Genomic DNA, 23697 nt, shown 5'->3' on the forward strand with positions numbered 1-23697 from the left:
GTCCTACAGTGACTTTATCATAAAAAAGTTATCAAACCAGGATCTGTTATTTATCATACTGATTATTTGAAGGAATATTGATCAATCTTTACATTTTTTCAAAGTGCGTTAATATGGTCGATATTAACGCACTTTGAAAAAAAATTATTTTTTTCAAAGTGCGTTAGCTTGGTCCCAAATTTTAACGCACTTTAAAAAAAATTTTCAAAGTGCGTAATTTTTCAAAGTGCGTTGTAACACTGGTGTCTGTTTAGCCACATGTTGTTAGAAACTTCTTTTGACAGGCCTAGGAGAGTCAACCATTTTTTGTCTTCAGTGCAAAAGAGTCAGCAAATGGAAATAACTCTCGGTCAATTTTCATGAAAAGTGAGGATTTCAGGCGAATGGAAAACAACATTTAACTGATTTACCCACCTCAAATCTTTTTGTATATTTTAGATAATATGTTTTACGGTGTGACCGTTGGGGCGAGCGCAGTTGTACCATCAAAAACACTTGAGATCAGCCACTTCAAACGTCAAGCCGCACGAGATATTTCGACTAGCTGTGACGTAATACGACGTCACAAAGCTCATCGGAGCTTACGGAGACAGCCGAGCGTCTATTTGAAACTATAGAACAAGTGCAATTTTTTTCGAAAAACATTGCGGAGTTATTTCTTGTTTCTTTGAAAGATTTCTACAAACTGAAAGTCTGATATATGCTTTACGTTATTATTTATTTATTTATTCGGCAATATTCGCGCAAAGGACATTGGGTAGTGCAGGAATTCTGGGAATGTTGCACAGAGAAATTTGGCTGACGTATGTACAGATTTCAATCCGAATTTCCTCTGTTCTTACACGTTAGTCTATTGAGTTCGCTTTGCGACGCTCGCTGCGCTCGCTATAAGTTCTATCTTACTGAAAAAACTTTTTTTATAAGTTGAAATTGCCTGCAAAAATTTCTATGCACTTGAAGAAATAGGTACCTTTGTATTCATTTTATGACAATCTTTGTGTAAATTGATCTGTATTATATTAAAAACCTTGAGTTAAATTGAATAAAATTTATATGCCAAGAAACTTTGATTAGTTAGCTATAAAATGAGACCCATGTAACGTTCTCAACTTTTCTACGTTTAGGAAGCATGGAATTATTTTGCATGGTGATGACAATTAGGTCATTTTCGCTATGGCAAAATATTTCAAGGCCGTTGCTATGGAAACCAAGGAAGCACTGTCCAAAATTTACCCACCTATAGTCTTTATATAGGACACTCTTTAATATTATATTGATAAAATAAAATTCCATGATAGTGCGTTTTTTGGTCCTTACAGAGAATTGATATTAAATACTAGTAGGCTTGTTCATGTTTTACAACAGCGCCTCTGATTTTTAAAAATCAAAGCCACCTTTTTTAGAGTTGGTGGCAGTCTGGACATATCTCTAGATCTTGTATCCTCATTTTTGCTAGAAAAAAATCTGCTAATTATAAGCGTCAAAACATCAACGAAAGTTATATTTGTTTATGTTCTTATAGAAATAGTCTACATATGTAAACATCTTCTTTAAAGGACATTAAATATTGGGTAGAAAAGTGAATACTAGGTTGTACACACATTTTTCTGAATGTATGTTATTTTCATTTTTCAAATATGTTTCTCCGCGGTTTCAGTCTAATAAAAGCCTGTAAAATGACAATGAAAATCTCTTCCGGGAATAAGAGAGAACTCTGAGGAGGATGTCTTCCCCACACTGACGTAAACCCTGTCCCCTCGTTGTAGCTCCAGCAGAGTATTCTCTGAGGGCTTCACCCATACGCTGTGTGCCCCCACATACAGGTAAGACGCCTCTACTCCACTCTTCATGATGTGCACTCGCAGGTAGTCTCTAGCATTGATTTGAGCGGGTATGCTGAGGGTAACAATGAAGTAGTATGTCCCAGTTACCGGTGTTGTGAAGACACCAGAGGTACCACTGTAAACCCCACCTTTGTTGAAAATCAAGTGGTCGAGTTTTATGACCATGCCTGGCCTTGGGTTTTTTTTACATCATTTCCTAGTGTTGCCATAAATTTTCTGAAATTTTTGAACACCAGACTGGTAAAAACTTAAAATGCAATATCATTTCTAAAACTCTGACCTCAGAATTGCTAATTATGACGTTATTAACGTACATGTAAGTTGCATAAAACATCAATTGTCATTGGATATTTCTTTCAGAGATCACGCATTGCACACAAAAATTTAAAATACCGGTATGTGATTTTCCAAATCATTTCACACAAAGTATTTTAATATTTGAAGTGGACAAATGATATTTCATTTTTCAAAAAGAAAAATAAGCACAAAATGGGTTTGCATAAGACATAGAAATGTACCAAATTAATGTCTATGATGTCATATTTACAGAATGGTATTCCTTCTTGCCATATTCTTTAGTGATTTATCATAACTATCTACTCAACTCATATTATACCCATTTTAAGACACCCAAACCGTATCTTTATCTTTTCCGCTCTAAAACATAACTAAGCCATATAAATCATTATAACGGTAATCTGATTCGAAGGGTCGATCACTTCGAGTTGACAGGCGCGGATCATGAGATCAATTGAAACGCGAAGCATCGAGTTTGATCTGATATACCGCGCCTGTCAATTAGACATGACGAGGTTCTTTGGATCAAGATACTGCTATAATAATAAATTTATTATACACCCCCATACAATTAGCAAGATATAGTTTAAAAAAAGCATTATGATATCATTTATACTATATTCATTCATGAAACAAAGTCTAATGTCAAGGGACTTTTTGATGTATAAGAAAAATAACGTCATGCTTGTTTGTTTTATGTCATCAGAATGCAGTGAAAAAACTAAACGATATCTTGGATCTCTCCTTTGATCTCCAAGAGGCCTTTCAAAGGCCGTAAAATGCTTTGACCACATACTAAGTTCTCAGTGCTCTCCTTCCGATTTACAGTGATTCTCTTGAACTCACAGTTATTTTGATCTCGCACAAACGTAAAGCAATCTCTCAGCCAACTTATTCAGTTCGTAGTAGGAAACAAATCGCCCGTGGGCTACATCACTCACCTAATTATAAGCACTGAGGATATGAGAAAAAGCCCCCAAAAGTAGTCTAGTTTTGAAAGATTTAAATCCATAAGTTGACTATGCTCTTAATTAGCCTTTATAAATATCTATGTAAAATTTTGTTTGTTCATTGCGGCCCGCCCTACCCCATGGGGTCATGATTTGAACAAACATAATTATGCCTGGCTTTAATGTTCATGAAAAGATAATCTTTAAAAGGTATTTTTTTTTCTATTCCTATCTAAAAATTTCATAGTCCACTGTGACCCTTCCCTACCCTAGGGGGTCATGAATTGAACGAAGTTGAATCTACACATCCTGAAGATGCCTCTATTCAAATACTAGTATGACTAATCATTTCTTCCCTATCCTTGAGAAGCAGGCGACCGTTTCACTAACATGTCGTAGCTCGTAAACGTAGACGTAAACGTTAACGTAGCACGTAAGTGCGTTTCACTAAGAGTTACGACTTGCGAGTTACGATTAAAGATGATCGTAACTCTACGAGTGGTCCTATGCTCTCGTAGATAACCTCGCGTACTCGTAAAAACAAACAATATGGCGTCACTATTATTAATAGCAGACGAAAATGTACCTTCAAATGGGAGAAAACTGCCTAGACCTCGTGTTTTTCGGGACAGGACAAATCCGCTTGATTTTCTCAATGATGAGGAAGTTATTGAAAGATATCGCCTTCCTCGTCATTTCCTCTATCGTTTGGTAGAGTTGGTGAGAGGGGACATTGAGAGGCCAACAAACAGAAGCCACTCTCTGCCGGCGTACACACAGGTCATATGTTTGTTTATACCCTTGAGTTATTTACCCTTTGCAGTCCCAGCACACAACTTAGAGTTATCTCTCTTTACGAGAGAGAGATAAAGAGAGAGAGAGGCTATTTTATAATCACAGGCACACAGCGTTACCTGTTTTTCTTTTAATAAAAATAACATACCCCTACCTAATAATAGATGATGTATGTTTTTTTCATTAAAAGAAAAATAAGTAGCGTTAGCTAAGGTGTCTGTTATAGATAATAAACATGATCAACTTTTTCTGTAGCATTGTGTACAGAACAGAACAGAACATTTTATTTCTAATTTAGAGCCCATAACAGACAAGTATGAAATTGTTACAATAATAAGGAAAAGATAAGCCAATGAATAGCAAAACAATTATACAATTAGCAGTTGACATAAATCATTTCAACAATAATCCTGTCTAAAAGGAATACATCAAATATGCATGTATGTGTAAAAGACTAATGGTACTATAACATGTTATCATTTATAAATTTGCCCACAAAATTAAGAGTTTCCTTATCTTCTGTATTGAGTAACCAATAAAGTTTTTGTTCATCATCTAAAGCTGAAAATAGTGGAAATTTATGATTAATTAACTGAAACATTTCTTTTCTTTGATGATCAAATTTTTTACATGTTATTAAAAAATGAGTTTCATCATCTATGTTGTTAGAATTACATCTATTACATAATGGATCTATATAAAACAGTCTACAGCGCATTGTTTGCAAGTCTGGATCAAACCACTTTTTATTTTTATGCTTTTTAACATTCTTTCTTTTATGACTTGTCCTATTTAATGACATGTTAGCAGCAGTTATGATTATATCATTGAATTCTTCAGCCTTTTTCTCAATATCAGTAGATGTAGCTTCTGTAATAAAGGAATCTAAAAAAGACTTGATTTTTTCTTGTAGCTTATCTGAACTTAGAGCCAATTGAAATTTAATAGGGGAATCATCATTCCATTTAAAATTTTGAGGGGCAGGGTGTAAGGTTGTAGTATTAGTGACATTTGAACTCTCCTGAAACTTTGCTAGAACTTCCCATGATATTTTACAGTGACAATCAGAAAGAGTAGGAATAAAACTAGATACCCTGAAATATAAAATTTGTTTAACTAAGTTTTCACTTGCAACAAGGTAGTCTGCTGTGCTTTGACCATGCGTGTTAAAACATGTGTAATCACCAAAAAAATCCCCAATGCATCTACCATTTATAATTCTCATCTGATTACTAATACAAAAATCGATCAATTCTTTTCCTCTTTCATTTAAAATGACATCACGGTTACTACGTTTACAAAAATCATTATCAACCTTGTAAGTTTTATACAGAGGAAGGTACCTTACATCATCATGTACAATAAAATCATCTGATGCAGCAGTGCGTGCATTCATATCCCCACAGATCATTATTTCCCCCTTAGTCTTAAATTTATTAACATCTTTCTCAATAATTTCAATAACATCATAATTTAACTTCTGAAAGTAGGTTGAATTTGAGGGTGGAATATAACATGCACAAAGATAAATGTCCTGTTGAAGATTAAAAAACTGTTTTTCAATTTTTATCCATTGAAAATCTTTCTGGGTACCTGGTAACAACTTGATATGTTCCTTAAAACAATTTCTACGAAAAATGCCAATTCCCCCATAAAATCTTCCATTTGCAGACATGTCCCTACATACAGGGAAGTATGAAAAACCATCAATAAAAAGATTTGTATTATACCCAACATGTGTTTCACCTAATATAATAAGATCATAGTTTTTTACCTCCTTCAAAAATAATTCATCATTTAGCTTATTCTCACCTTGTGTAAAAATTCCTCCAACATTCCAGTAACAAATTTTTATGCTGTGTTTATACATATACTTGTCCATATTGGACTCTTAATTGTATACTACTGAATTAAGAGTTATACAAATAAAGAAAATTAATTAAGTTATTTAAATTCAAAGATTCTCTAGTTTCAGATGTAAAACAAGTTTTGATTTACAATTTCAAGTATTTATCACCATTGTGTTGATGGCCCTTTCTATGTTCAGCGGAAATAGTTTGGACTTTGTTTAAATTTGCGGTTATAACTATTGCCCTGGTATCCATAATTCCAGCTCGGGTTGCCCTTGTAGTAATGGTCCCCGTTATTCGACTGGAAATGCTTTTCCTGGTTGTAGTTGAATCTGTTTTGATATTTATTCGCATGTCCCTTAGAGACGGTGCTTATCTTTAATACGGTGTGAATTGCTCTCTTCATGTTGGACGCTAGTATGGATGTTCCCTTTGGAGACAGGTGGAATTTGTCCTTGGGATTCAGTAACTGAATTGTGGGTAGATATCCGTGCCACATGTTTTCGTTGTCAGAAATATGAACTCCAGGACACTCCATGTAGTCCCTCTTTATGATTCCATCCAGAATCTCACAGTTTACCTTGTGCAAGGAGTTGTCTTCTCTTGGAGTGGTTAGAGATATGATGGTGTTGACATCTTTCCACTTCTTTTTAATGACCTCGACCACACCCTTCAGTTTCTCGGCGCATTCTTCGGGACTAACATTCCTAACATCGTTTGTTAAAGGGTGGAGGACTACTACATCAGGTATGCAGGAAGAATTAATAATCACATCCTTTGTTTCATCAAGAGTATATGCTGTAACTTTAGTAACGTTTACATCAGACGTAAGTTTATCCTCTTTAATGCCATTCACATTGGAAGTACCTATCAATAACGCCATTGGTTTTCGATTCCTCTCAGCATTGGTTTCCAAATCTTTCGCCCTGCTGGTTTCAAAGTCCTTTTCGCTGCTTGTGAACATTCTGGAGAGCTGCGATTTTAGGGACAAAATTTCATTGCAGTAGTCGTCAGCTTTTTTTCTGAGTGATCTATTATCATCCATGAGCTGATCATTTTCTTCATTTTTTGTGCTTAATTTTTCTGATAGGTGTTCATTTTCATGCTCCAAATTCTTGAGTTTTCTCCCCGTCTCATCCTTGGTATTGTTTCTGCTGCTTATGAACATGCTGGATAGCTGTGATTTTAGGGACAAAATCTCATTGAATTGTTCATCAGTTTTTTTTCTGAGTGATCTATTGTCATCCATGAGCTGATCATTTTCTTCATTTTTTGTGTTAAGCTTTTCTGACAGGTATTCGTTTTCATGTTTCAAATTCTTGAGTTCTCTTCTCAGTGTCTCATCTGTTGTGTTGTTTTTTGCTTTTTCTGATTTTAGCTGAGATTCCAATCTTGCGATTTCTACTGTTTGATCCTTCAACTTCAGAGATTTAATTGTATCTAACTCTGTCTGCAAATTATTTACGGATCTGGTCACTTTCTGTAAGGCGTCGGACAAGTTTTTCTCAATTTTTGACATAAGTGTTGCTTGTGTTTCACTTAACTTGGTCAAAGATTCGACGAAAATAGATTGTAATTTATCAAAATCTTTGTAAGTCACTTGGGGACTACAGGTATCGGTATTTTCTGGTTGGGACAAATCTTCTATCTGATCTTTCGGCATATGTTCATGTTCAAGAGTTTTTAATAAGGTTTCATGATCAGGGTCCTCTGCTTCTTCGTTTGATATCTCAGATTTTTCATAATGACAAATGGCGTTCACAAGGGATAGAAGGATTGGGAAATCATTTCTTGCAAAAATGTCGTGATGCAACCCTTGTGCTTGTATCACTCCAGTTGTAATAAATAGGGTGACCTTGTACATAAGTTGTGTGTCCTTTACTAAACCAATACAAATTGCTTTGTTACTTTCAGCCACCCAGTCATTCGGTTCGTCATAACAGTCTACTAGATATGATAAGGCCTCTAACTTCCCATAATGTTCATAATAGAATATTCCCAGAGCTCGTATCCATGCTTCTAATCTCTCCCTAGTGATACGAAATGCTACCATGTGAGCCGCCTGATCATATAACGAGTTGTCGATCTTTTCAATTTCTAGTTTCTTTGCTTTAGGCCCTGATGGGTTTTTGAAGTTATCAGGTAAGCACTCTTGAGGGTATTCCTTGTAAATTACACTCACTGACAAATCCACCTTCGTTAGATCTATTTTGAATGGTAAACTCACTACCTCCGCCATTTTGACTTTGGCGCCATCCCTGTCATCGATATTGTTTATAGATTTGTCACTTTCACCCATTTTCTATACTCCAATGTACTGTTTGTAAATTAATTTGCAGCCTAAAATATCTGTATACCTTTGTGCCAATCTACATTCATACACTTCTTTTCCACAGAAAGGGACAACAACGCTGGCTATTTTTTCATCAACCGTGCATCCATAACCGGAACCTACAAGTCCCTAGAAAAGAAAAATCAAAGAAGTTTCTAGTGTACATGTATATTCTTTTTATTTTTAATTCATAAAAATGTTAAATCCTATGTAGAGGTTGATCACTTGAAAAAAATAAAGAAATACATTTAGAAGTTATACTACTATGTTTTTGTTGCATAGTCGCAGTAACCGAAGGTGTCCCATAATTTCGTCGATATTTTAGTAGTTGTAATTATACATGTTCTGTATACGTTTCTAGTTACATGACCACTCCTTCGATATCGATGGACAATAAAAACAGATAAAAACAGATCATTCATCTGTTAAATGAGCATCTCAGTTAACTCTCTCTCTCTCTCTCAGTTCCCGACATATTGTAAAACTTATCCATGGAAGATTTTCGTGTGAAAAGTTTGAAAACCCTGTTATGAAACTTTTAGGTGCTAGTGACCATAAGATACCTTGCCAAGGCCTCCTTTTTTTCTGAGTGTGGTGACCTGCATGGCATATCACGATCAAGCGTGTCTAGAGCTATTGATCGTGTCACCAGATCAATTTGTAATGAGATAGATAACATTCATTTCCCATCAGGTTTGTAAAACAAACTTCTATATAATTCTTAAAATCCATAATTTTTACAATGTATGAAATATTTTTATTGTAAAGATTCATTGTACAAACAAGTACATGTATTTAACGTTCCGCCCAAGGGGCATGAAAACAATTAGCTAGGCTATATACATGTACATAATAAAGCCCGACACATTGACCTCTCCGGAATTTTTTTTTTTAAATCAACATATGTAATGATGAGAAGGCCATATTTATTATATATTTTTCAAGGGGGGGGGGGGGTTGGTAGGAAAAAGTACTTAATGAGATACCACATTTACTTCGACAATCAAATCGATAAAAATATGTAATGAAATAGAAAAACGTATTAAAATTGAGCGTCAAAACCTATAAACTTATTTTTAATTCATCAATTTAAAATAATAAGTGTAGGCAGCCTCTTAAGGAAATTCCCATACTTTAATAATGTTCAACGCAATTTTCTCAAAGACCCCCCCCCTCCCTCTTTGATGTACTTGTGCTACTGGCAGTATATAAAATTTAAAGTATCCCGCAAATTTTAATACATTAAATGAAACAATGATAAGAAACTGATATATGATGGTTTTTTTTTTAATTATATAGGTCCGATTTTCATGCATGGAAAAAGAAATTTCTTATACATACTTTCAATACATTTCTATTCATAGAATTTCAAACTTACATTTCAGAGAATGATGCTTTAGTTACTAAGCACCATTTTTACCAAATAGCGGAGTTTCCCAATGTTATTGGGGCCATCGATGGCACCCTTATACCTATAATGGCCCCCAAAGAAAATGAACCAGAATATGTTTGCCGAAAGGGTTTTCATGCCATGAATGTGCAGGTGGTGGCGGATGCCTCTCTAAGGTTCGCACAAGAAGAATACTACAACTGTACTTAAATGTATTAGATCCATCTAAATAGCACTTATCTTGCATAAATCGAGTCATTCGAGTGAAACAGATCATACATGTATATATTTTACGATTTATTTCATCAAGTCGAATATTTGTATTATATACATAAATCGTTGGTACATGATTACGATACTAATTTCTTATCATTTATAGGTTCACGAACATTGTATGTAAGTGGCCGGGCGAATATTTGTATTATATACATAAATCGTTGGTACATGATTACGATACTAATTTCTTATCATTTATAGGTTCACGAACATTGTATGTAAGTGGCCGGGCTCGGTACATGATGCCTTCATCTTTGCCAATTCTGAACTAAAAGACCACATGGAAACACGGTAACTGAAATTTGAATTTAGAGGGTTGTTACAGCTTTTATTATACCCTCCCCCGCACACAAAGTTTAGGGGGAATATAGGAAACATCTCGTACGTAAATAATGTATGTCTGTGCAGGCGTGTCCATTCCATATCTTTATGAAGGAACATTAGAATCTACTACATACACTTCACACAAGATCGCTCATGACCTAAAGGTGTGTCAAGACCTTGACTCAAGGTCATTTGGGCAAGTCCAAGGTCACATAAAGAAATTTAATAATTCATGTTCAAGCAGTCCATATCTATGGTTTATATCCTGAGGATGTGTCATGACTTTGACCCAAGGTCATTAATGAAGGTTCAAGGTCAATTGAAGAAAAAGTTCATATATGTAATTCCTCTTCGGCCCATATCATTAGTATTGATGTTTTGTTAGGCTTTGTGTGAGTTTAGTTTTAATTATTAAAAATATATTATAAATTACCAGTTAATTAGCACTCTAAATGTTTATTAACAAATTGTGAACACCAATACTAGCTTCTCCGAAAAATCATGGGGTGTTTGTCTACTTTGGACAGTTTTAGTTTCTTAAATTTTTATTTTTGTCTTCTGATATATTGGTCACAGAAATGATGGCTGGCTTCTTGGGGACTCGGCCTATGCCCTGAAGAAATATATGATGACACCTAAGGCCAATCCATCTAGCGTGGGGGAAGAGAATTACAATGCTGCACACAGTCGCACACGAGTCGTGGTTGAGAGGGCTTTGGGTGTTTGCAAATCCCGCTTTAGGTACATGTATATTTATATGTATATACACACCAAAACTAAGCTTCAAATTTGACATGCATTAAATAAAAATGGTATAGTTTATTTATGACAACATTATCATGAATATCATCATAATATCAATTGTACCAGGCATCAATAGTAATAGTATAACAAGGTCTAGTAACATATTAATTCTTGCAAAGACTACTTAAGTAAAAGTGATTAAGGTATGCTTAAAAAATTACAATTTTGTAGATGCTTGCACAAATCTGGTGGGATGCTACTCTTCTCCCCACAAAAGAGTGTTCAGATCATAACTGCAGTTGCTAAATTGCACAACATGTGCCTTGACATGAAAGTACCTGTGATGGAATGTGATGAAGATGTCAATATGCATGCCGCTGGGATTCATCTACCGGTACAAGCCCAAGATGCAAATGCAGACCAAACTGGACAGGCAATTCGACAGAGATTAATTCAGAGATTTGGTATGAATTGATTTGGATATGCATGTATACATGTACATGCTTATTGAAGCTAAATTTACCCCTTGAAATTGACAAGTAGGCTAGTGACTGGTGAGGATAGTCAGTTAAATATACTTTTTTCTCAATTTTCTTCAAGATTTAGTACCTTAAGTCACAATTCCCCGTATTCATAACAAGTTTGATTTTCTAATATGTAGAATTAATTCAAAAGTTTAAAGGATATTAAGAACTTCACAATACTTGTGTTAACAGGAAGACAATATGTCACATGCTCACTGGCATGACTGTTTTTCATTCTGTGTAATTTTTTTGGCCTACATTTGTACTTTTGTCTCACCCTACACTTGGGTAAATATTTGAACAAATTTAAATCTACAAATCCAAGATATGATTTCATACAAAACCTATGTAAAAAATTGCTTGCTAATTACAATTTTATACGTACATAATAGTTTAAAGAACCATTGACAGCCTGACAAACATATATTTGATATATTTGTCAATTTATATTCATAGCTTATTTTATGCTGTTCAATGAAGTTGAAATACCTCTCTGCTCCAAATTTCACTTTTTTCACTCCAAATATTGATTTTCATCAATAACAATAGCATTAGATTTAAAGTGGAAATACTTTGAAGTATGAAGCATTGCTAACTTTTTTCAGAAAAGAAAATTAAAAGCATAAGGTATATATGAAAGTAATGTTTAATTTCATACCTATCTAATTATAATTAGAAAACATAATGAAGTCTTTCTTTTAAAATTAGAAAATCAAATTGTTCTCTGTGCTTTTAAAATAATATGCATCCATCAACAAGAGTTTTCTTTAAATTATCGCCCTTGAATTTTTTTTATAGAGAAACAAAATATTAATCAAATGTTTACAAACAATTCTGTATCTGAATTTTTCTAAACAATTAAAAGACATATACAATATATATATGGTATAAATGTTTTACATAGATGAACTGTTATTGATAAGTAAAGAAAATATTGGCAATAAAAACTAGAAATCAATATCTGTACAGTAAATCACATTTGAGTGAGTTGACTATGTATAAACTTTGTAAGTTCTGACTAGACAATTCATTACATTTTACATTTTAATTGAGAGTTGTTCAGATACAGGTTGACTTAACACTCACTTGCATAATATGTATTTCAATCATTATTTATAACACAGGATGCTTGCGCTATTTAATATTTGGCGACAATCAAAAATTCTGTAATAATATCAAATATGTGGATCACATGGCAATCTTGACCTGTTTCAACTACGTATATGTATTACTGTACAAATAGACTCTATTTTCAAAACAATTGTGTTATCTAGTTACATGAATTTAGAAATCCTTAATATGTGCTGGTATGCTATATCATTTGTTTAAAATGTCTATTAATGCATACTGAGTTTGTAATAGATATTTTTCAAATGCTTGTACATAAATTATGCTTAATGCATGACATTGTTTGACTAGTTATCATCATAATGTTATCATATTTCTGAATATATATAAAAAGTTACATAAAAACTTAATATTGCTGTTGCTATTGTACAAACATCAATATAATTAACAATTAATAACAATTAACAACATAAATGACTTTAACAATAAAAAACAAACAGCTAATTCTGACAATTGTAAAAATACTATTTTTTCAACAAATGTAAATAAAAATGGACTCTATTTTCTGTGAAATGTACAGTTAAAAATTTTATACATGTACAACATACTATCGTATATACTCGCCTATAAATCGGTATTTTGGGAGTTAAATATTGGTCTAAAACTCTATGTCCGACTTATAGGCGAGTCATAAAGAGACTGGTATTTTTCTGGAGGCTGAAATGTAGTATCTTATTTGCATTTTCGATGATTTTTGAAGAAAATGTCTGATTATAAATGATAATTTATGTATTCTTAGATAATATAGATAAAGTACAAGTATTTACATATTTTAATAATTTTAATTGAGCCTTGACTTTTTGTTTAATGATTTAAGATTAAATATTAGTGTCATTTCGAAAAATATTAATTGAAACCAGGTTAAGAAATTAATGGATTTACATGAAATTGTCACCAAATTTTGGCAAAAAATTGTACCGACTTATAAGTGGGTCAATAGCAAATCCCTCCAAAATAACGTCAGAAAATATAAACCGACTTATAGGCAGACCGACTTATAGGCGAGTACTAAGTATATACAGTAGTACTTTTGTCTGAAGCTTTGTAACGTATTGAATACATTAAATAAAAAAATCAATGTATAATCTGCTAAATCCATATTGTATTGGCTTTCTAGTTATTTTTTTTTCTCACACCATTTAGGCATAGTGCATGCAAAGTACAAACACTATTATATAAATAAATATTTGTCTAACCAGAAGTCTCTGTCAAGACTGTAGCTCTACTGGTTTGTACTATATATAATATATATAATATAATATATAATATAATATATAATATAATATATAATATAATATATAATATAATATATAATATATATATAATAAAGGATGAGAAAGAAGCCATTGCCATCAGACCAAAACCGAAGAAGGAGTAGTTTTAAAGGAATTTCACACATTTCTATTTTTAGTAACAATAGCAACACCCTTCATTGAAATCAAAAACCGATGCACTATATTATGTATCTTAGTGTTAGTCTACTTGTGTGCCAAGTTATATTGAAATCAGATCAAAACTGTAGGAGGAGTAGCGTTTTGAAAAATTGTTTAAAGACAGACAGACAGCTAGACGGACGGACGACGGACACCTTACTAATGCATAAGCTCTTCTGGTCTCTGACCAGTAGAGCTAAAATTGTAGGGGAACAATTAAAACAGTCATAAATTAATCAGGCCCTTAATCACTGGCGAAACTGAAGGTGAAATGTCTTGTTGTTTTCTCCACAAAACATAATCTTCCAGGATCTGCAACTTCTTCTTCTCTATGTCAAGCTGTTCTTTCATTATTCTTAGCTTTTCTTCTTCGATTTCGAGCACTTTGTCCTTCATAGTAGCTGAAACCATATTTTTCAAAATTTTTGAGATATATACATGTAACAAGGACATATGGCATGTAATAATAAGAAAACAATATGTAAAAAGAATTTTTCTTTGAAAGATATTTAGATAGTCAAAAAGTTTTTAAGGAAACAACTTTCTCTTGTTTGTTATTTGTGGCCAATTCAACGAATGACACTGATTCTTATTGCACAATTTACCTAATAATAGATGGCAAGGGAAATGTGTATATGCACGTGTATTTCTAAAATTATTAATCAAAATTTTTGACATATCAGCAAAGGTAATTCCTTACAAACTGTGGAATTTTCTATGTCCTTCTTTTTCTTACTGATTGACCTATCACCTACAAACAAAAGGGCAGGTTCATATTTATGAACAGTGTTACAATGTATAATGCATGTCATGATCTATTGATTCAAAAAATATTTGTTACCTATATGTATGTGTAATACATGATTTTAACAAGAAGTCTCTGAGCCAATGCTCACTTGTAATACCCATGCTCTGATGTAAATATATTCTCATTTGAATATATTTATATCCACTGAATATTTTCTCCTTTATTTCTTAAGAAAACCCACTGCTGTTTATCAGTGCATGAACAAAATTATGCATACCAAATGCACCGATTTCTTGATCAGTGGCTGTTCCACCAATGAAATGTACAAAGATGAGCGTATTAATAATACAATAATTAATCTTCTTTTTATCTTCCTTTAAATGATTATTTAAACAGATATAATACATATATACAACAAAATGTCTTTCTTTGGTTGCTACATGTAGTACATGAATGAATGTCACATCTATTGCAGAAAAAAATCACATAACCTGCAATGTATTTTTTCTGCAACAGCTGCTTCATTCATTCCCTTACTAACAACTTAACTAAAGCATTTTAATGTTTAAATACACAAGTTCAGATGCACTGATAAACAGAAAGTTGACATTAGGTTCATTCATAAATGATTCCCACCATATGGGATATTGTCTCAACAATGAGTGTGCTAAAATTTCAAGCATCTGCAATGAGTAGTTGCTGAGAAATATGTGTCAAAAAATTGAAACAGACAGGCAAACAAGGGTAAAACAATATATCCCCCCCTTTCAGAATGGGGGTATAAAAATCGCCCATGGTTGGTGACTAGAAATGATTTTCCACAAGCCATGACTAAGAAATAATAGTATACAACTTGTTAAAAAATCATATCAAATCACCAGCCATGGGATATCCTATGAATAGTAGTATTTTTCAAAATCTACATACTCACAGAGTGAGGCTTGGGTTTCAAATAAACTTACCATTGGAAGATGTGGACATAACTTCTGATACATCTTCAGCTACAGTTGGAAGTGGCTTGTTTATGACTGTTAATAATAATAAAAAAAAACATATAAATATAATCGCTAAAGAAATGTTGCAAGTTTCAATATTTACATTCAGTGTAATTTTCTTTATAAAATCCATTAGAAATCCACGACGTTCAAATTTCTATAACACACGTGAAACCTTGTCACAGCGCGGTAGAATACACAGTAGGAACTACATTCATTTTCAGTATTTAGGAATACCAAAATGTATATTGTTTTGACTCAATTTCATTTTTAAAAAACTACCCTTTTAAAATTAACATAAAATACAGCAAATGTGCTTTAAAAACTAATTTGTCATTTTTTCCCTCGCAATGTTTATTTGCGTTATTTAACTTTTCAACGTCACAAACGGCTTTCCAACGTCACGAACGGCTATTACGTTTATTAAGGGGGGACCTATGTCGTTCTACGTCAAAGCAGCATTATGTGACGTCACAATAGCGACGTTTGTTTTTTACCTGTTGACTTTTGCAATAGTGATAAAGGCATAACATTGTTATTAATCAATAACATACACAATTCACAAAAAGAAAATTTATTCATAATTAATAACAGTCTTTTTTGATTTATGGAGTTTGTTAATATTAGAATTCTCTTCCTTTGGTAGATAATTCATAGTAATTTAAGTTGTGAAGAAATACCTCGATGATATGCTGATATAATTTAATTCTGGCTGTAACGCTGTATTTGATTGGATAAAAAATTTACTTCATATCGTATAAAATGGGTTGCCTTCGTCACAATGACTTGCGTCAAAAACGTATCAATCCGCCTGACGTTACATTCAAATTTTGTACAAATTAAAGTCATTTTATTAGAACAATTATCTTTTTTTCTTACATCGAATGAATGAAAATTAAATTATAAGCAATGAAATTAATAGCTACCCATTTTATACGGTATAAACTGGGTTGTAACAGTTTACGCTTTTTTATAAATTTTATACGGTATAAACTGGTATGGAACAGTTTTCGTAAACTGTCCCAACCCAGTTTATACCGTATAAAATGGGTGGCTATTAAATTCATTCCTTAAATATAAGTGCAAAAAGATTTAAGATAAAATTCAGCAAAGAAAGCGGCTTAAATCAGGGAAATATGTTTTAACATTATGTTTACCATTAATTGTATTTTCTGGATAAAACTAAGAAAAAAATTAGAAATGTACTTGTACGTATATTTGCTTATTGATTTGTAGTACATGTAGATTTTATTATATATAAAAGTCATTCCTAGGTTCTAATAGGTGTTGCTTGTTGACGGGGAAATAAGGGGGGGGGGGGTTGCAGATTGATTAGAATGAAGAAAAGAATAAATCTGTTTAAATGGTTTCTAAATCAAATCAAAATCCTTGTTTTTCGCAAAATAGTTTTATTTTCAGGTGTTTGTTAGTGCTTACTTGCCTTTATTTTAGTGCAGAAAGGTCAAAATTTATGACACAAGAGTACGAAAATAAAAGAAAACGTCATATTTCTTGTTTATTTTATCATAAAGGTATACTTTTTTCTTTGTTAAAATAAAGAGATGAGTCGTTTCTTTCAAAAAATATGAATTACGACATTTTCACACAAAGACTTTTTAAGATATTACCTGTTATGTATGACGGAATTGTAAAAAATACGACAAGAAAAACGGGGTGATACTTACATTGTGGGTCTTTATAATTTTTCATGCGAAATAAATTTCAATGAATTTGCCTTCATTTTAAAAATACAAGTCATATAAATTGAATACATGTTGATTTCGAATGTGATTGGACATTTTTGGTTCTTTTTAACGCATATTTGGAGTAGAACAAGAATGTCTGAAAATAATCTATTTTTAGCATTTTACACTGTTTTTGCACGTGCTCCTGTGTAAAAATAAGCATATAAAGGTGTTGTTTTTAATACCTAAAAATTAAGAGCAAGTGGTCAGCAAAGAAATGTCAAAATTTTGAAAATTTCACACAAAGACTTTTCGGACATAGGTCCCCCCTTTAGCACACCAATACCGAGGGGCTCGAAATTCACATTAAACATGAAGGAAATAAACAATTATGATAAAGGAAAATTAGAGAATGTAAATATAAGCATTGAATTCATATTTTGGAGTGATGTTGAATTCGGTTCTATAACACACCTGGCCATGCTGACAAATTATCATACCGCGCTAACGCGTGGTATTCAATTTCTCAGCATGACCAGGTGTGTTATAGGACCAAAGACATCCCAAAATATGAATTAAATGCTTAATTAAGCACCATAATTCATTTATATAAAAAAACTATGCTGCAGTATTATTGTTGTTCTAAACCTCTAACAGGCATATAGTGTAGTTTTAGGAGGTCCACAGGGACTATCTTATCCCAAACTTTATAATTTAAATGAATGTAATACAGAAATTCAATTTTCACATCATTTAATATAACTAACCAATTGATGGTGCTTCAAATCCCTCAAACGGTTCATCTACAAAATATTTTGTTGCATGTAAATAAATGTCAAAGCAAAGTATTATATTCAGAAGAAACTTGACAGTACCCAATGCTCATATGATGTGATTAAAATGGTGTGTGCCTTCAAAATTTATTTAGTGTTTAGTCCATTTCTTTTAAATATGAAAACGTGAGAAACAATGAAGTAATTCTCATTTTAAAAGCCAAAGATAGAGATACATGTATATTAAATGTGATAATGTTTGTATATTCAAATTATAATTTTTGTAAAAAATGAATTCCAATCATACCAAATTTCCTCTTTTTAGAACATCCTGGCATGCAATCTGGAATAAATTAGAGAAAAATTAATTTTTAAAAAAATTCATATTTATTTATGTTTTGGGCAAATATATGTAGAATCTTACATGACTTGAAGTTGGATATGATTTTTATCCAATGAGTTGTGTGGTTTTTATCCCCAAGTTGGATAAAAATCATATCTATCTAAAAACCATGTTAGATTCTTTTTATCCCATGCTTTTTTTTACACTACAAACAATGTTTAACACTGTTTTACACCACAGACAATGTTTAACACTGTTTTTACATCGGACTCCACTTCATTTTACTTCATCACTCTAACGCAAAACCCATTGCAACGTCACAACTGTGTGATACGAAAACTATATTACATGACCTACATCAATAGGATAAGGGGTTAAACATGGGATAAAATCTAAAAATACATGTATATAAACAAAGACTATTACATCAACCTTCTCTATTTCCTCCATTTTTTAATGCATAAAGACTTTTTGAGAAGTGAGCCCTTTTGTTCCATCTTAGTTTTCCCCAAATTGTGCACTCTATCAAGTAATTTTCATCCCCCACTAGTCTTAAACAAATCATAAATATAAAGGATAAAATGAATCATGCTTATTATGTAGCAAAATCATCTGTCTCTGGCATGTGGTTATAAGCCTGTTTTACTGTACATATTATATGCTTACTATCCATGGGTGACATCACACTGAGGGATTCAAATCCACCTTCCACGCCAGATATGACATAATTAGACAGCACAGCAACTATCTGCAAAATATTAATTTTATGAGGAGCATTTGGACAGCATTCAAACAATTCCTTAGACATTCTTTTATAACATGCTTAATGTACACATAAATTATACAATCAATTTTTTTTTGTAAATAGATTCATACATTGCATTGCATTTTTAAGTATATTTATTGCAATTCATGACTCACCTTTTCCTCCCACGGCTTAAGTTCTGGAGGAGACGGCCCTCCACCAGTTTTTTTCATTTCAGATTTCCTAAATGAAAAAAAAGATATGGTTCAAATCTGAAATGTCTTTGTACCATTGTATATTTTGTTGATAAACAAATAAGTATCTATATGAAAATCAGACTTCTTTTAAAATATAGGGTTTGTTTGATGGTTTGTGTCAAGTGGTGTTCAATTCATGTTATAAATTCTATTAATATCTCAAAGAGTCTATTTTCACAAGCACAACTACACTTTTAAAATTCTTTACCATTATGGATGAGTGTAGATAAATCCCTATATAATGTTTTTTTTTTACACAGACATGTTTTGAATTACTTCAGTCTTAATAGAGTTCAACACTTTGATCGTCCATTATGTCCCTGTCCTAAATGAACCCCCGGGGGTCATGGTTTGTTAAAAATTGAATCTACGCTACCTGAGGATGTCTCTCCATACGTTTTATAATACTGTATTATTTTTGCTTCATTTTTGCTATTTCATCCAACTTTCTACAGATAAGAACATTCTTTTACGAATAGGTGTGAAATTCAAAACTTAATCAAGTGTAAATGTTGTATTGATCTATCCCTTCTTATGTATGTGCTAGATTTCCAATTGAAGGATTATACAAGATGAACTTATTTGGTGTATTTTTTTTTATATATACGTCACAAAAAATTTGAACTGAAAAGCAAATAATTGAAAAAAGAGCTGCATGCAGGCAAAATAAACTTTGATCTTGAATAAAATTTAGCAGAGGCTTTAACACATTTGTTTCATTTTTAAGCGGTTAGCTAGCTAACCGCTTTATGGCATGGGCTCTAAAAAACCGGAAACTTCCATAAGGCGCTACCTATCGACATCGCTTTATCGCACGTAACCTTATCCTTCTGCAACCAAAACCGGAAACTTCCACAAGGCGCTACCTATCGACAACGGTAACTTCAGCAAAGCGCTTCCTATGATTTGTATACTGTTGGCGTAATACGCCCCCTGGTGAAAGATTGACAATATGCTGTGTAAGAAGAGTGGCTATTATAACGATTATATCGAATTCTTATTAGTATTTACCAAAGCATTGACAATACTTAGAACACTAACTTCAAAGAACTGAGAATTTCGTCCTTATTACATGTACATAGTGCGATCGCGATTTATAGCAACTGTTAGTTTATTTTTGAAAGTTGAACGATACGGTTAATTATACAGCAGGTTGAAGGTTATTACAGACTGCAAAAACATCAGCAAATCTCTCGATCGAGTTTGATTTTCCTTGCCAAAGTATTAAGAAACACCATTTATTAAGTCAAGTCATACCTGAAAAAAGTTTTTATAAAAACACCGAATACATCTGCAAGTTTTACACTTTTTGTAACGTTTTTATGGAAACAATAGGATTGCCTCCACAATGAAACGTTTGTTTTCTTCTCTGTCTAATAAACAGTTTTAAAAGCTCAGCTCCCAGGGGTAAATTCTCTGCTCCGTCTTTGATAATTTATTACATGTACAAACGATCATAAGGGATCACTTACTTTTAGTTTTGAAAAAAATAATGGGGCAAAGTAGTAAAATTAATTTTGAAAAAAAAATGGATAAATATATATTAATTTTAATCGGCATTGTGACCCTCTTCTAAAAATCAACCGATATTATTATTCACAGAAGAATGAGGTATGAAAAATCTTGGCAATTAGCAAAAATTTAAAATTTATACTTAGAGGAGATCCGTCGAATTCTGGACACGGGGTAATTCCGGACAAATAATACAGTCTTTCTCTTTTGTCTTATTTTTCGGTAATTCTGTATGCTTGATTAAAAATGTTTATTTATAAGTTTTGAAAATTTGATCAATTCCTAGGGAACGTATTATCAGCTGTGAAAATACTTTTTAAATTTGAATTTGTCCAGTTTGTCGATCATTATTTTGAGCGTTTGAGAAGAATTGAATTAAGATACAGGTGTTTAGAGGCACATTGATAGAAAAGAAATCAGTGTATATTGTTTAACCGACATATTGAAGAAAGTGACACTGATAACTTCTTAAGTTACACTGACTTTAAGTGTACATTTGAATTTTTAGATACTAGTATTTTTTGATTAGACTACTTTCCTTTTCACATGTTTTATTTGAGAGCAATATTGCATGAAGAGTATATGGCAAATACACATTATGTCCTTATCTAGACATATTGTGCAAGACTTCTTTTAAATGATTCTCATAAACCATTTACTTTATTCGAACATTTACTTGTTTGAAAAGTCAATAAAGTACATTTCATAAAGCTTGATAATCTTGTTTACTCGCCAGTCTTCCCGTACAAGTAGTAGTTCATAATATTACTAAACGGAAGTATTCAGTATCTGTATAAAAATACAGAATGATCAATGATCGATTAAAGAAGAAAAGCTGACTCCTGAAAGTTCAAGAGGTGGGATCCGTTGCCTAGAAGAAGTAAGCATCCCTCGTTGACAGGTTATACCCCGATGAGCCTACACAACTGGAGCTCTTTGATATCAATTCGTTTACAAAGTCTCTGCTCAGTCATCCTTTTTTCTCTGAATAGCCAGCTGTAGATCTACACTACTCCAAATCCATTATTCTAAAGAATTTAATTTGTCATTTTTTTAGTTGTTTGCTCTATTAGGCTTTACAATTACCTAACTTCAGATTCAATAGAGCATGAAAGACAATTAAATTTTCAACATCAACATAATTGTTTTCATCCAGAGAACGATAGGATGCCACCAAGAGAGAACTTTTAAAAATGCACTTGCTGTCTTTCAAACTGAAGAAATCTCATGTTTAAATTTTGAAACATGCATTTCAATCTAATTAAAATTTATTTAAATGTTCCAAATCCGCTACTGCTTCTCAAACATCTAACATCCCATTCGGGGTCACATCAGAGCGACCTTTCGATTATGAATACATGTACTAGTAAACACAAAAACTTTGGCCATGTAGATTCAAGCCTCGGTAAACAATTCTCAAATTAATTCCACGGCTACATATCATCATTATTGATACTGTCTTACGTTGAATTAAAGTAATTTTGGAATCAATTTCATGTATAGTCTGCAGTCTGGCATCTGCACGTGAATAATGCAAACGAAAGAGCACAAACTATACAAGATACCCACACGTCATACATAACACAGCTTATGCAATGCATATTTTGTTTACTACAAAACTGCTCGGGTGTTTTGGTTCGGTGGTGAAAACAAGAAACCCATCTGAACTATAAGCCAAGATTTCGGAGGAACCGTTTTCTTTGGCTAATCGAAGATTCACTCTTACATGACCCCAAATATGATGTTGTTAGATGTTTGAGAAGCAGTAGCGGATTCGGAACATCTAATTTTAATTAGATTGCATCCATCTGTGACATCAGTTTGGAATGTTATTGGTTTTACTATTAAGTAAAGTATTACAAAAACAGAATGCCTGTTATTTTTTCTCTGATAACATTGGACAAAGATATGCATACTTAAATATCATTTCATGCACTTTTTTCGGTACATATTAGATGAAAGCATGCTAACCGCTTTTCAGTACTTTCAGTACTTTGATTACAAAAAGACGTTAATGTTTCGTCAAAGGTCAACGTGTCCAAAAAATTATTTTTACAATAGCCCCAAAACTATGTGAGGCATAAAGTTAAAACTTTTACAGTTTATAAATTTTTCATTGATTAACAGATAGAAAGTATCACTTGGTAATAAAAAATACTTGGAATAATATTAATTGAGAAAAATTCTTCTTAAAAATGCATATATTTTCAAAAAATACACCTAATTAATTCCGTGCTCTTAGTGAAAACCTTCATTGCAGAGACAAAATATGTTTATCAATGAAGAGCAAGTTGGACTTGGATAGCCTCTGGAAAGTTGTTTTTCCTGTTTATTTTGTCCAAATGTTACGACTTGAGAGTGAAAGTACAATGCAAATGGCGGATTCTATAGGAGTCTTGTCTTTATACATGTCATGCTTTCAATAACAGCCTTTCAGAGACAATTTACGTCCAACTTGCCCTTCAATGATAAACATATATCATTTCTACAATGTTGGTTTTCACAAAAAGGACAGAATTAAGCAGTTGCATTTTTCCTTAAATATGCACATTTTCTGATACAATTTTTCTCAAAAAATATCTTTTTAAAAATATTTGTCATCAAGTGATACTTTCTATCTATTAATCAATGATTAATTTATAAACTGTAAACGTTTTGACTTTATACCACATATTGTTTTGAAGCTATTGTAAAAATATTTTTTTAGACATGTTGACCTTTGACGAAACCTTAAGTACGGAAGCCCTGGAGG

The 23697-nt window shown here is 32.6% G+C and overlaps 2 protein-coding genes across 2 annotated transcripts; one reads left to right on the plus strand and one right to left on the minus strand.

The window, feature by feature from the left end:
* Positions 1-3640: 3640 nt before the first annotated feature.
* On the plus strand, positions 3641-12114 carry LOC134231430 (putative nuclease HARBI1). The gene is made up of 6 exons (XM_062713390.1): positions 3641-3871; positions 8611-8761; positions 9454-9634; positions 9936-10025; positions 10635-10799; positions 11034-12114. The coding sequence occupies exons 1-6, from the start codon at positions 3641-3643 to the stop codon at positions 11275-11277; spliced, it is 1062 nt and encodes a 353-aa protein (XP_062569374.1). The 3' UTR covers positions 11278-12114.
* Positions 12115-13754: 1640 nt separating this feature from the next.
* Positions 13755-19440, minus strand: LOC134231435 (uncharacterized). Its single transcript, XM_062713394.1, has 4 exons — positions 19353-19440; positions 19098-19179; positions 18396-18431; positions 13755-14288 (listed from the first exon to the last, which is right to left on the minus strand). The coding sequence occupies exons 1-4, from the start codon at positions 19407-19409 to the stop codon at positions 14113-14115; spliced, it is 351 nt and encodes a 116-aa protein (XP_062569378.1). The 5' UTR covers positions 19410-19440; the 3' UTR covers positions 13755-14112.
* Between the last annotated feature and the right edge of the window lie 4257 nt (positions 19441-23697).

The sequence above is a fragment of the Saccostrea cucullata genome, unplaced genomic scaffold (assembly GCF_032062105.1).
Source record: "Saccostrea cucullata isolate Sc308-1 unplaced genomic scaffold, CSIRO_AGI_Scuc_v1 ctg595, whole genome shotgun sequence".
Taxonomy (NCBI): Eukaryota; Metazoa; Mollusca; class Bivalvia; order Ostreida; family Ostreidae; genus Saccostrea; species Saccostrea cuccullata.

Excerpts from the sequence above, each read along its gene's own strand:
- LOC134231430 (XM_062713390.1), top strand. The coding sequence starts at position 3,641 with ATGGCGTCACTATTATTAATAGCAGACGAAAATGTACCTTCAAATGGG. Across the intron at positions 3,872-8,610 it reads CTCTGCCGGCGTACACACAG|GTGCTAGTGACCATAAGATA; the intron begins GTCATATGTTTG and ends TGAAACTTTTAG. Across the intron at positions 8,762-9,453 it reads TAACATTCATTTCCCATCAG|AGAATGATGCTTTAGTTACT; the intron begins GTTTGTAAAACA and ends CTTACATTTCAG.
- LOC134231435 (XM_062713394.1), bottom strand. The coding sequence starts at position 19,409 with ATGAAAAAAACTGGTGGAGGGCCGTCTCCTCCAGAACTTAAGCCGTGG. Across the intron at positions 19,180-19,352 it reads TTAAGCCGTGGGAGGAAAAG|ATAGTTGCTGTGCTGTCTAA; the intron begins GTGAGTCATGAA and ends AATATTTTGCAG. Across the intron at positions 18,432-19,097 it reads TGTGATGTCACCCATGGATA|ATTGCATGCCAGGATGTTCT; the intron begins GTAAGCATATAA and ends AATTTATTCCAG.